Consider the following 14,325-nt stretch of genomic DNA (forward strand, 5'->3'; position numbering starts at 1 on the left):
ATTCCCTCCCTGTTAATATATGTACATACCAACCCTTAACCTATCTTCGGTGACATCCAAAATAGCCCTGACAATGATTGGTAATAATATTTTTCCTATTTCTTAAACCTTCCTACTTCTCTGTACATAATCGTCATCATGCTGCTACCAATGGCTACTACTATATTATATTATACTATGCTATACTATACTATACTAATCTTTCTGCTGCATTTATCTTGCCACCACCACTACTCTACTACTACTACTATCACCAATGACAAGTGCAGCAACAGCAGCGAGAGTAGAAGCGGTTTTCACCTTCTTCACTACCTTCAGACCACTTTTAACCATTAGTTTTAGTATAACTGCATTACCTTTTTAATATTATCACTACTACCATCACCACCACTATCGACAATGTCAACGATAACAACAATAAAAACGCACTGGTAATTCCAGCTCCACTGTAAGAATGCAAGCGGCATAAAATCAGGTACACAGTGCTATACATACATGCATGCATACATAGATGCAAACATAATGCACACATACATACATACACATATATATATAATATGTGTATGTATATATATATATATATATATTGATAGAAAGAGAGAGAGAGAGAGAGAGAGAGAGAGAGAGAGATAGAGATAGAGATAGAGATAGATTGGCATGCATACATATACAGAATAACGCGCACTCGACACTACTGAACAAGACAGCTGAGCCTCCGTGGACCTAGCAGTTTTATATAAGAGACCGTTTCTCTTATACCGTGAATACAGGATTATTTGTTTGCAAGTTAACTCAACGGCCGAATATCTTAGCCCGATAGAAGTCTTTCTAATCTTACGAACATCCAAACATTACGCACCGCACACCGCACCTCCGTAACTCCGCCAGCTAGCCTACCCCATCGACGATAATAACAAATATGGCGAGCAGAACTACCTTTTACATATCGCTTCGCTCCTACTACTCTGTAATCTCTCATCAGATGGCACCACTTGCGCAACCTTTCCTTACTCCTTTCCTTTCCAACACTTTTTAAAACCGTTCTTCGGATAATGTGTTACTGCACGAGTTCGTTCGTATCTGAACTCTTCGGACGAACTCGGATTGGCTCGTGACACTATTCGTGTTCGCAATGCAACAGTTATGGGTCACGTGACCCGTTCCGACTATACGCGTTTCATTGGACGATAACGTACAGCACTGTGTTCACGACGAGAAAGAACCAATAAGGGATTGGCTATTGTACACGGAATTGGAATTTACATTGGAATTTAGTACTATTGTCATATTAAACCTTAAACCGGTTTGGAGAAAATGAATGCACAGTAATTGTTATTCAAGATAAGTAAAGTATTTTTATTAATAAATATTAAAATTAATTAAGTAAATAGAATAAGAAAAATGATTGTGTATTTTGTAAAGGTTAGAAAAGTGTATAGATTTAAGAAAATCAAAGTTTTGCTTTGTATTCATGATACACTTATGAATTACATGTACATACAGATGAAGGAAAAGAAATGAATAGTAGAAAGACTTTTTTAACTACCCATAGATTTGTAATTATTTAGTTTATTTAATTGTACCATGTCATTGTGATAACCGATTCATCAGCACTATTTTGCCTTGTCAAATGGAACACTGCTAAGTGATAAACACAGTTCCTTGAAGACACATCAATTAAAACTTATGCTGATAATGAAACTCGTTTAATGTGATTGAGATAGCCTCTTTCTTTGAGTAAATCGTCCAATGCTTCTTGAGCATAATAAACTACAAAATTAGTAGGCGCGATGCCCTCAAACACAGCATAAACAGAAGGCTTTAGATTGTAGAAGAAAAGTGGTTGGCCTCTAATTTCGAAATCTTTAGTTAGACTTTCTACGACTGTAGCAGCTGTATAGTCTGCTCCATAAATATGCGAACAATCTATCACAACTGGTGTTTCTACGTTTTCCGTTCTACGACTATATTTAGTCACCAAGTTTCGCACATAATCCACCGAAGGGAAGATTAAACAACGATCCGGCGTCAACATCAGGTATTCGATTCCACAATGCGTCTGAAATGAAGAATATATGTATAAATACTTGTACACATTTTTGTGTATAATATATATTTAGATACATATGACAAAAATCTATAAAGTTATTTATAAAAGCATATAATATAAACTTGAATGTTTCGACAGTCTTATCATCTAATTAAATTATTAATTTATAATAGTTTAATGTATTATCACGGTAAATAAAAATTAATATATATTTCATACAATATACAAAAGATATATTTACAGTTAATTTCTCGACAGATATTTTTGGTCTGGCTGCGTGGTACAGGATGAATACTACGTTTATACCAATTCCGCAAAGAATTCCAATTTCAAGTTGCAGTACCAGACAGGCAATGAAAGTTCCTATTCCTGGGATTAGATCAGACTCTGAAAAAGATATAGTTATTAAAAACTTTGTCTATATTTACTGACTATGTTTGCTATTTCTGTTTGCTAATAACTTGATTCTTACTTTTGGTTCTCCACATCGGTTTAATGACTTTCACTTCAACCATGAACACAACAGCAGATATGATGATCGCTGCTAAGGTAGCTCTTGGTATAAAACTGAAGTAGGGGGTAAAGAAAAATAGAGCCAACATAACTAATATTCCTATAAAAGAAAAAACATGTGTTAAAATTTTCTATATGCAAAGTTTTATCATTAGATATGAATCGTAAGAGTGATTTAGGATAAGTTCACATTGGGCGCTCAGCGTTGCGTTGAGCGCGCTTTGGTTGTGGTACATACACCGCGCTTAGCACGGCGTTTGACGTGCGTTAGTAAAGCGAGTATACGTGGCTTATTGTTTGTTCGGAAATGGACATCGAAGTGTTTGCTTGTGTGTTTCAAACAAAAACAAAATCACGCGATCAAATGTACAACTTTATGGCGCTTCATGTATCTCGAGGCGCCCAGCTGATGCCCGCTCAACGCACGTTTGACGACTCTTGACCCGGAGCGCTTGCATGTGTAAACTTCAGTAGAACTCCTGGTTCTTCCAATGTGAACTTAGCCTTATTTGTGTACTATTTTAATTACTTGTTTAAAATATTTTCTTATATTATCTACAACTTACAAGTAATTTGAGTTTTACTCTGATAATGAGTGAATCACCCTGTAAATATTTAAGTAATGTACCTGCATATAAACCACCCATTGGTGTTCTCACTCCAGAATTGTGATACACAGCACTTCTGCTAAGAGATCCAGTGCCTGGAAAAGCCTGTACAAAGGAACTACCAATGTTCGCTATACCGATCGCTATCAATTCTTGCGTGGCATCAACTGACTTTCCTTGTGCTGAATTTACAAACAGTAAAAATTTAATTTTAATACTAGCCGACTATTAATTATGTAAATTTTTGGTAACCAAAAAAGTTCTTGTCATTCTTAGGTGTGTATATCATTTACCTCTATCCATTAAAACGGCAATAATTTTTTTGGTTACATAATACTTTTCTGAACAACCAGTTGAATTAGTATAGAGTAAATTTTTTTTTGTTTAATATGAAGATTTATTCTTACAAAATGCTTTGAAAATAGCCACGTCCTCCATCAAAGAAATAAGCGGAAGAACGATAATTCCACTTCCCAAATTCGTACACATATCAATGAAAGTAATTGTAGTATTTTCATCTTTTATGTATCCAAATGGAGGTGGCTGTACATTAGGCATACCTCCTGGTATGTAACCTATTTATTAACAAACAAAAATTAATTAGTTTCTTTTACAATCGATTTATATGATTACATATTTATTGGGTTACCCGTAAAGTTCGTGCCAATATAGAAACAAATCTGTTATAGAAATATTCATTTGGTACGAAGTTTATAGGTAATTCAATATTTCGTGATTTTACCGATCAATTGAAATGGTGCATGTTCGCTAAAAAAATATCCTAATAAACCACAAACTATAACGAGAAGTGCGTTCCTTGAGATACAGGTCAACCATATAATCTTATTTATAACTTTTTGCTTTTTTGTACGAAGTTCTTGATCGTCAGGACCAATTGTAAAGGAAGAGATCATCTAATTTAATAAGAAAATTATTAAAAACAACTAAATAAAATCGTTAATATTTGTGATAGAAAATTGTTCGAAGTTTGTTATTCTTACCCTGAGTATTAACAGAATAACTATGCAGCATATACCAAGTACAGCATCCCATATTGAAGATTGATAAAAGCGCTCAGCAATGCTTCTCCACATTTGTACAAATGTAGATCCCCTGGCAGATATTGCGAGGATATCCTTTATTTGTGACGTAACAATTATCAGTGCTATTGCTGAAGTAAATCCAGAACTAACTGGACCGGATACGAAGTCGATTAAAAATCCTAAAAATGAAAGTAGTTAGTTATTTTTAATAAACTACAACGTAGTATACCGTAATTAAGCAAGAATTACTATTTATTGACATAGTAATATTGGTTTGGGGAATAATTTTCTCTATATGTTAATAAAAAATTGAAACAAATATTTGGGTTCATATTTTATCGTATTTATTGTGTTAGGAATATTATTATATATACTGTAATAATATTATTATTTATTAATATATAAAGATAATTCTGTTATTATATAAAAAAACATGTTCTCAGAAAAAAATAAATATATTTCATTAATAGTGTAGGGCTTCCAAGAATTAGGAAATGATTGCACACATATTAATTGAAAGTGAATACTAATTTAATGTCTGTCACGTTTACAAGATAAACTACATTTTCTTATTGAAATTTAAATATTTTCAAATTTTTTGTCTATAAAAATATTATCTTCCTATGTTAAATAAATAATAATTGTATTAATATTTTTAATGTCATGCAAACTCATAAATTTGATTGATTTGAAGTTTCATTTTTTTGAAAAATACAACGAAAAATCAATTTATTTTAATATTAATTTTCATATTGACATTTTATATTTAAATAAAAATTAATATTGGATCGATGTTTGAACAACTATAAATTTAAATTAATTTTAAGAATAATATAATTAATATTTATTTTCTCACCGAGTCCGAAAATCCCCATAATTAATTCCACGATACCGACTAGAAAGCATAATAATATTGCATGCTTTTCTGGTGCATCCAAATGAGCAACAGATTGATGAGTTAACAGAGAGAGGATAGCAGTTGGACCAAAGGGTACATCTTTGCAGGAACCAAAGAATATGTAGATGAAACATCCCAAAAAACTGCCATATAATCCGTACTGTAATATTTCGGATTTAAATTAATGATTTTGAAACGTTGACGTAATCTTAATTGATGAACAATCATATAATTTAAGATGTTGGACACAATATTTTTGATTTGATATAAATAAAAAGTAAATATATAAATTAATTGAGAATCAATATCCACGTGTATCTAAATTTTTTAAACATTTATCACGCATGAATTAAAATATAATTTATTAACTATTAATTTATACATTTTGTTCGTTATTTATAAGTATATTGGATGAATGAATAATTATTATAGCGTAATATAAAAAGAAAAAAAAATTAAATTAAAATAAATAAAACATTACAATAAGAAAGATATCTGAGCTAGTAGCAGTTGTTGGGCCACTCGGTTAATATATTCAGCAATAAAATAAAAACCAAAAAATCGAGAGAAATATTTGACACGATTAAAACACGTTTTGCAACTTTTCTTTTATAGACACTACTAAATAGCATGAATTTATAAATAATTTTTATATGATAGAATAGTTTAGTTTACCTCTGTTGGTAGCCCAGCTACATTTGCATACGCAAGTGATTGTGGAATAACAGTCAATCCTACGGTAATACCGGCAATCAGATCTCCAAGTGCATCGTGATTGTTATAACCTGGCAGCCAACTTAAAATTGGTAACCTTTTATAAAGTTTTTTCTTGGTGCAAGTGAATTTAACCCAACGTTTCGCGTATCGTAACGTCGTATCCAAAAAATTATTCTTTCGCTTTGCGCCATTGTCCCCTGGCTCTTCGATCACTGCGATAAATAATAATAATAATAAAAATATACAAAATATACTAAAAGTCGCTTTATCGAGAAAAGAAAAACGAAATAAAAAATTAATAAAAAGGATTATCAATAGAATTAAAATATGATTTGTATTTTATTTAAATATAAGAATCTCTAATTCTCGTTGTTAAAACAGTATGGTTTCATTTTAAATATCCACTAAAATAAAAGAATTTTAATTCTTCGATTAGGTAAAACAACGCTTGAGACACCCTATATATAGTTGTATATATTATATTTAGTATAAGTATAATAGTATATATCTACACATATATGTAAATATAGTATAAATACAGTAGATTCAATTCTTCTTTTTATATAAACGAATTAATATACATAAATTATTTATATATAAAGATATTGATGACCTTGACATCTTTAAGAAAGATTATTTAAATACAAATGAAGTATTTAACTCGAATTGATATTTCTATATTTGAATTTGAAAAATTTCTTTCTTTTAAAATTGTCTAGTATCTTAAAAAGCAACAAAAGTTAGTCGAAATTCTCGAGTTAAATAAAATTGCTTATGTGTAAAGATGTAAAAGATAAAATTGTTCAAATTAGTTTAGTATCATAACTTATAAGAAAAAACGTTTAAAAGAGTAAAAAATAGTCTATTATCGGTTTGCCTGTTGTAATTTACGGTGATTTCAATGCCGGATCATCTCGGTCGAACGTGATTCTGTTATATATACATCTATAACATTTTCGATACTTACTTTTGTGACATCCTCGCAGCATGAGAAAATGAAAATTATGTTTTACTGCTAAAACGCTCATTTTAAACGATCAACGTGAATCGCGTTGTTGCACTAATTCATGAAGAACGTTTTTTTACTTTCGTGGTTAACTTTTTTGAAAGTTTCTATTGTTTAAAAAAAAAAATAAGGAAAAAAGAACATAAAAATGTACTATTACATAGTTAAATATATAGGTACTTACAGATAAAGTCCGACGAGCCTTGTATCTCGTGATGGATACTGTGCGAATTTTTAATGACTTCCTTTGTGCAAGCAACGTTTAAGTTATCTTCGCTCGTTTTCTCAGAACAGTGTACGTAAGCACCGTTATCGTTTCCCGTCTTTTGATCGTCGATATCGTTACCTTCCTTCATCCTGTATCAATAAGGAAAATAAGTGTTAACATTAAGTGACAATTATTACACCTTAATATATGATTGATTGAATTGATTGATAATGATACCTTTCCAGATGGAAAAACTACGTACAATCTGCATATCACTATGTTTGGGCCTGTAAATATAATAAAATTCATTTGATTTGTTTATAATATATTATGTTATACTTAGTAATAGTATAGAGTCATTGTTTATTGTTCGCCTTTTAGTATTAAAAGAAGTACAATATATTACCAATCATAAAATTAAACTGTTTTACGAATATTTATTATATTCATTAAAATTTATTAAAATATCAATTAAATTTATATTTTATTATTTTCGTAAGAAAATATTTTTGTAAATAGTCAAATATAATCGTTTTCCAGTTAACGATGAATATAGGTATATATTAGTAATGGGTGATTATGTGCTATTAAAGGGGACGCGGGGTTGAGGGAGTAGAAACTTGATAAATGATATTTTACTAGAAAAATTCTTTTTCCATTTAATCTAAAGAAAGTTAAGAGTTATTCGTATACGCGTAACTTTCACGAACTAAGTGAAAGCTTATGCATTGAAATTCATTCATTATGATTGCGATTATTTATATGATAAAAATTAATAATATTTGTCTATATTTTATTTTTTTATTTTTTTATTTTTTTAATATTAAAAGTCAACTTAACGTTTGCATTAATCAGGTAAAAATTAATGAGAAATTTTCTTTGGAATTAACGATACAATTGAACATTGATTGCATGCATATTTATGTAACATTTTTCTAAGAATTTTATTGACAATCAGCGTATAGTAATTGCAGATAGAAATTTACGAAATATTCTTTTGAGAATCTACAAAATCAGTACGATTGCATCAATTATATAGAAATTTATGCAATATTTTTTACGAAGAAACAATATATCAACTGGATAAACAAAGAAAAGATAAAAAATTTGGAAAAAATTTACTCAAAGATATGAGAAGTCAATTTAATGATTATATCAATTGTATAATAATTTATGAGGAATTTGTTTAATAATTTATTAAATCAATATAACGATTAAATCAATTATATATACATTTATAATATACTTTTTCAAATAAGTGAAAAATCATATCAGCAAACTGAATAAATCAAATAGAAATTAATCACATATTTATCCCAAGGTACGAGAACTTAATTCAATGATTGTATCAATTAGATATAAATTTAGAAAAAATTTCTTAAGAAATCTGAAAAATCAGTATTTATTATATAAACATTTATGAAAAACATTTTTAGGTACATGTATGAAAAATCCATATTCCAATTAAATGATCCAGATAAAAATGTCTGAAGAATCTATGTAGGAATTTGAAGAATCGATAGTATAAATTATACAAAAATGAAAATGCAGTATTACGATTACATAGAACATATAAAAATTTATTACCCATTTTTTTCAATGTTAGTATGTAATTAATGATTACACCGGAAGTGGATAAAAATACATACGAAATATTATGGTAATAGTATGATCACGAGAAGAACAATGCATAGAATCAGATCATGTTACCATCATACTCATCGGACATATCAATAATTGATGTTAACGCGATTCTTGTATCGAATGCCGATTATCAAACGATAGAAATAGGATACTTCTTCGCACAAACTAAGTCGGTTATAACTGCGATGGTGAATATATAAAACATCGATGTATATACACGTACATGGTCGCGTTACGTGAAGTCTAGTTATAGGAATGGATATACATCTGCATTATGAGGGACGGGTTGGTTTCATAAGTTTCAGATTTTATCCCTCTGCTATGCGCAGATCAATACCACGCAATTTTACGTTTCTAAGAACATAGTATTGCTTGATAAACTAAATGTGTATTTATATACATAATTATTTTTGTGCACAGAATACGTTAATACCGTTTGTCCAAAAATACCTTAGTCACCCTATATATATATATTCTATACAATGTTACATTGATAGTACCGGAAATACTTGAAATAAACACAATACAGTGAGTCACAAGAATATTCGTAACACTATTGTCAATTTTAAACAATTTGTAATGAAATTTTTTTTTCAAGTTTTTATAAAAAGAAATATATTTTATGATTATTAAACTTTTAGATTGATATAAATTTTATTCTCAATGAGCATTACATTATAAGGAAGATAAAATTATGCGTAATTGATAAAAAAAGTTGGTCCTATAAGATATGCCTAATTGTATCAAAAGTATTATAAGATGCAAGAGAGGATAAACCAAGTACTATCTACAAAAATAATAATTATATTTATATTATATCTTGAATAGGTATGAATACTCTTGTGTGTGTGAAATTAATTTTTTATTATTCGTGTAAAATTTGGTATTTCTCTAAAAATACAATTTTTCTTCTCAATAAAATTTATATCAATTAGAAAGTTGAATATTTCTAATACAGGTTTCTGTGTATAAGAATTTTGAAGTTCTTTTCATTACAAGTAAATATCAATTATTTACAATTTACAGCACAGAGGCGGATACGAGTATTTCCGTGACTTACTATATTACGTTTAATATACCACACAAAACGAGCTTGGTAAAATTGTAGATACTTGACGGATTGATTAATGTTTATGTACATGTTTATTATTGCAAAAAAAAAGAATATTTGCATTATCTGAAACCTGTTTTCAAATGAACTCAACTTTTATCAGTATAGTAAACTCATTAAATACGTATCATTTTTATACATAGGTACATATTTCTACCACCTACTACTGTTTGCATCTTTTATTCTTTACTAAGAATTGATAACAATCAATTCTAATCTATAAATTGTATTAAACTTGTTTTCCTCTCATACCAATCTCTACTTTTAATTATATAGTGAGTTCTATATTTCTAACATGTTAATTGTAATTACACATATATAATACTATTATCTCATATAAAATTGATTTACTACTAAATATTAAATATAATATATATTCACACGATACATATATACTTTTATTTATAATAATTATAAATATTTTTCTAGTTAAAACAAAATAATGGTATTTCCACTGATGTAACATATGTTGATATTACCTCAGATCAAGTTTTTTATTAGCATATATTAGTAAACACATCATGTGATACGTTTTTATAAATGTACCTGTATGTATATATGTACATTGTATACTTATATACTTTTGCATAGAGTCATTAGAATTATTTTAATGACTTTAGTAAGTTAATTCTAATATCATTAATGCTACAAAAATTTTGCATTAACTCATATTAAATTTGTTATATGATATATATTACATAATATATTTATATTTTTATATTAATTCATATAAAATACTCTATTATCATATATATTATTTATTTATTATAACATATTATACTATATGTTTTTTATACTATACTGTATTATATTATTAATATATCCACATATATCATTCTATAACATGCATACTATATATTACATATACATATAGTCTATACTTTATATTTTATGTATACTATATATACTATGTATACTTGCACGATATACGATACAGTTTAGTATTGTATAGTAAATATATTTATATTATATATATATATATATTAAATCCTGAATGGAAATTTTCTAATAAATTTCAACCAACGATTGAACGATGTTTATTAGCCTATGATATATTCCGCTTTAACATCGCTCGTCAACTCTTGATCAACAAACTGTATAGCAATTTTCAAATCACGCGACGTTCCTCACCCTTCTTTCCCCGATAAAATATGCGCATTTAATGGCAATATGACCACTTAATGGATCATGCGATCGCGCTTAAAAGCATTTCATCGGCTTACGATCGGCTTCGGTACTACACATAAATCAATTCTAACGTTCTGAATATTAAAAGATTATTATGCGTCATACATAGAAAGAATGATTTTATCAAACAACAAAATTCTTCTCCTTGGTTTATCCTTCCAATTTTGGCTCTTTTTTTTTAATTTTTATTTTGAATCTTTTTTATTTCATTCGTTATACGTCACTGATCATTAAAAGAGATTTTGTTCATTTATAAGTTTACTTTTCGTGTAAAGTTTAAAAGAAAAAGGAAACGAAATGATATCTATCGTATAAAATAATACTTATTTAAATTTTTAAAATAATAATAATATACGCGCGTGTGAATTATTTATTGTCAAATGGTAAAAACTCATTTAAAAGTAAATGTTTCTTTTTATATCATTTTTATTTTCTTTGGTCAATACGATCAAATGACGTGAACAGTTTTCATATTAAAATTTCAATATATTGAAGAAGAAAAGATAAATGATAATAATAATGATGATATTCTAAATTAGTATTAATAAATAGTTTTTCTCGTTAGTAATCGTTTACTATCGATCATCATTAAACGTTAATTACCGAGTCGTAGTTCATAAAGATATATAGAACGAATAGATCGTTACGTTCAGAACAACTGAACGAAGGAAAGATAATGAATATTTTTTTGTACTATAAAGTTTTATTGTACATTCGTAGTCATGAATTAAAAAAAGAAAAAAAAATTACAAAAGTAAGGAAACGTTTATAATATTTATTTAAATATTTTTCTTTGAATTATGAGACTACGAATTAAAACAAACAAAAATTATTTACAAAAGGAAACGTTTATGATTATCAATTATATATATTTTGTCGAATTACTAAACTGCAACTGTAACCAAAAAAAAAAAAAAAAAAATTCAAAAACGACAAAATATGAAATAACATTTTTCTATGTCTAATTATAAATGAATCGAAAGAATTTCGAAAAGATTGTAGAACCCAATCAAAAGCATACTTATTTCAATTAAAGCTTAATTCAATCCGTTGTCTAGGAAAATAATGTGTCAACGTAAATTCGTTCTACTCTGAGTAATACATTGTATTTTAGTAATTTCTATATTATGTTGAAATAAGAAACTGTATTTATAATAAACGAACTAAATATTAAGAGAGACAAAAAATAAAAGATCCTATAAACGTCATGAAAAAGAAACAGAAGAAAAAAGATAATAATAGAGAAAAGAGAAGAAATTCTCTTCGATGTATTAGCATCGAAACAAGTTTCTGAGATAAACAGTTGTAGAAAAAAAGGAATAAAAAAAGGAATAAAAAAAGGAAAGAAAAAGAAAAGAAACGTAACATATTTTCTTACCTTTGAGCTCCGTAGTTCACTTTGGAACTTCTATTTCTTCCTAATGAAATAGTTTCGTTGATCCTTTAATGGCTTCATCCCCCTTACAATGATTCAATCTCACCTTCCACTTTTTTTTTATATTATTAGTTATATATATATATATATTTAAAAATATATGTATAATTTTTTTCAATGAACTATCACTCTCGTTAATCAGACTTTTTTTTTTGGAGAAAAATCTCAATTAAACAAAAAAATTAATGTCGCATTTCGTTCTTTCGGAATAAATTCACGACGTTGTTAAGAAATTTGTGAGAATATAAAATGGTGAATGAAAGAACGCACTGTGATACTTAAAAAGAAATTTAGTGTTGGCGAGAAAAGAAAGAAAGAAAGGAAAATAAAAAGGGAAATAGAAAAGAAAAATGAAATAAACGTATGGAAGTATCTAAAGAGAATCTGAAAGACAACGTCGACGACTTGCGCAAACAAAGCGAAGATGAAACTAAGTTTGCAATGAGTTCTACCGAGACGTTTAAACGCACCGCGTTATTTGGCCACTTCACGAACCTCTCCGGTCTGGTGACATAACTGAACTCCCACTTCGATTCCTTTCGAAGTCTCCACCCCTTTTACAAAGTCGTAACGTTGCTCGAAAACGGTACACATTGTATGTAGTAGTTGTATCTATGATGTATAAGTATGTATGTAATTGTATGCGTACGTATAGGTATGTGGCTAACGTAAAACGTGGGGATGAATGCGATGATCATGATCGAAGAAATAACAGATATAGAAACAAACGAGAAAGAGAGATATATTAAGTAATTTAATCCATATTTAATAAGAAAAAATATCAGTTAATGATAAATATTAATATGATTTTAATTTGAATGTTTATGATTTTTTTTTTATATGTGAAGCTTTATATGCATCTGTTTATACAATCATGAAAAATACTTTATATATCATTTTTATGATAAAAAAAAGTTAATGTTAATATAATCGATACAAAAAAAGAAAATATATTTTAATTTATTTAATATCTAATACGAAATATAATAGCGAATGGTCAATATCATTGATACAATTTTAATTTCAAAATTAATTATTTCTTTTATGTTGAGTTTATGTTTACTCAATCGCGAAATTGTTAGCTTTAATTTATATGAAAACAAAAACAACTAATTTTAAGTTGAAATATAAAGATTGTTCAATTTAATTGATATTTAATATGCAATATTACGTAATGATAAATATCATTAATATAATTTGAATTTAAAATCTTACAATTTATTTCTATTACTATTTTTATATTGAAATTTGTATTTCATTATGTTTACTCAATTGTAATAATTCATTTACATGTGAGTTACATGATCAGAAATGTAATAATTTTTTTTATTTATGTGTCCCATTTTGTTCGACGTTATTTAAATTTTAATAAGAATGGTGCATAAGAAAATTTATGTATGCGTAATTATTGTTTCATTATAAAGGAAAAATTAAGAGATTGTATTTTTTTGTTCAATCATAAAGATTTGTACAAGTCAGATAGGTTATTGCGTTTTTTGGAACTGAATTAATATAAGATTAATTAAAATATATTGATTTGTTATGATAACTTGTTATCATTGATATACTATCGTTAAATTAGGATTTATATATAAATTTTGTATGATAACAAAAAAATATAATAGAAGTACTGAATGTTAAAATAGCGTTACGTTTTAGTACATAAAAAATGGTATTTATTAATGATACTGATGATGATGATGATGATGATAAAAAGTAATATAAAAATTTTATTTTTATAATATTTTATGAAGAAAATGATAATTATAACGTTATAATATTAATGAATACAAATATTTATGAATATTTAAAAAGAATGTGTTAACTATTTATATAATTTATTAGGAAAGATGAAATAGTTGATTTATGAAGATTTAAAAAGAATGTGTTAACTATTTATATAA

The 14,325-nt window shown here is 27.6% G+C and overlaps 2 protein-coding genes across 16 annotated transcripts in view; both read right to left on the bottom strand.

The window, feature by feature from the left end:
* Positions 1-1,199, bottom strand: part of Dora (zinc finger SWIM domain-containing dorado) — a 54,730-nt gene extending 53,531 nt beyond the window's left edge. For 6 of the 14 annotated variants that reach the window (XM_089171387.1, XM_015334583.2, XM_089171386.1 and 3 more), the window contains exon 1: positions 860-1,017. The gene's annotated coding sequence lies outside the window, so the exon portion shown is untranslated. Of the gene's footprint in view, positions 1-29; positions 292-356; positions 453-665 lie in introns of those variants that run through there. The other 8 variants (XM_089171381.1, XM_089171375.1, XM_089171376.1 and 5 more) reach the window with 8 other exon arrangements.
* Positions 1,200-1,393: 194 nt separating this feature from the next.
* Esp (Epidermal stripes and patches) lies at positions 1,394-12,926 on the bottom strand. 2 transcript variants are annotated; one of them, XM_015334594.2, is made up of 12 exons: positions 12,365-12,926; positions 7,281-7,330; positions 7,020-7,192; positions 5,788-6,041; positions 5,071-5,272; positions 4,173-4,393; positions 3,914-4,085; positions 3,579-3,746; positions 3,192-3,353; positions 2,523-2,663; positions 2,292-2,437; positions 1,394-2,059 (listed from the first exon to the last, which is right to left on the bottom strand). In XM_015334594.2, the coding sequence occupies exons 3-12, from the start codon at positions 7,189-7,191 to the stop codon at positions 1,685-1,687; spliced, it is 2,013 nt and encodes a 670-aa protein (XP_015190080.1). In that variant the 5' UTR covers position 7,192; positions 7,281-7,330; positions 12,365-12,926; the 3' UTR covers positions 1,394-1,684. The 2 variants fall into 2 exon arrangements, with proteins under 2 accessions (XP_015190080.1, XP_015190081.1); XM_015334595.2 differs by lacking the exon at positions 12,365-12,926 and adding an exon at positions 8,754-8,848.
* Between the last annotated feature and the right edge of the window lie 1,399 nt (positions 12,927-14,325).

The sequence above is a fragment of the Polistes dominula genome, unplaced genomic scaffold, assembly GCF_049000335.1.
Source record: "Polistes dominula isolate Pdom_NZ unplaced genomic scaffold, Pdom_raw_medaka contig_31, whole genome shotgun sequence".
Lineage (NCBI taxonomy): Eukaryota > Metazoa > Arthropoda > Insecta > Hymenoptera > Vespidae > Polistes > Polistes dominula.

Excerpts from the sequence above, each read along its gene's own strand:
- Esp (XM_015334594.2), bottom strand. The coding sequence starts at position 7,191 with ATGAAGGAAGGTAACGATATCGACGATCAAAAGACGGGAAACGATAAC. Across the intron at positions 4,086-4,172 it reads TTATTCTGTTAATACTCAGG|ATGATCTCTTCCTTTACAAT; the intron begins GTAAGAATAACA and ends TTATTAAATTAG. Across the intron at positions 3,354-3,578 it reads GGCTATTTTCAAAGCATTTT|CACAAGGAAAGTCAGTTGAT; the intron begins GTAAGAATAAAT and ends TTGTAAATTCAG.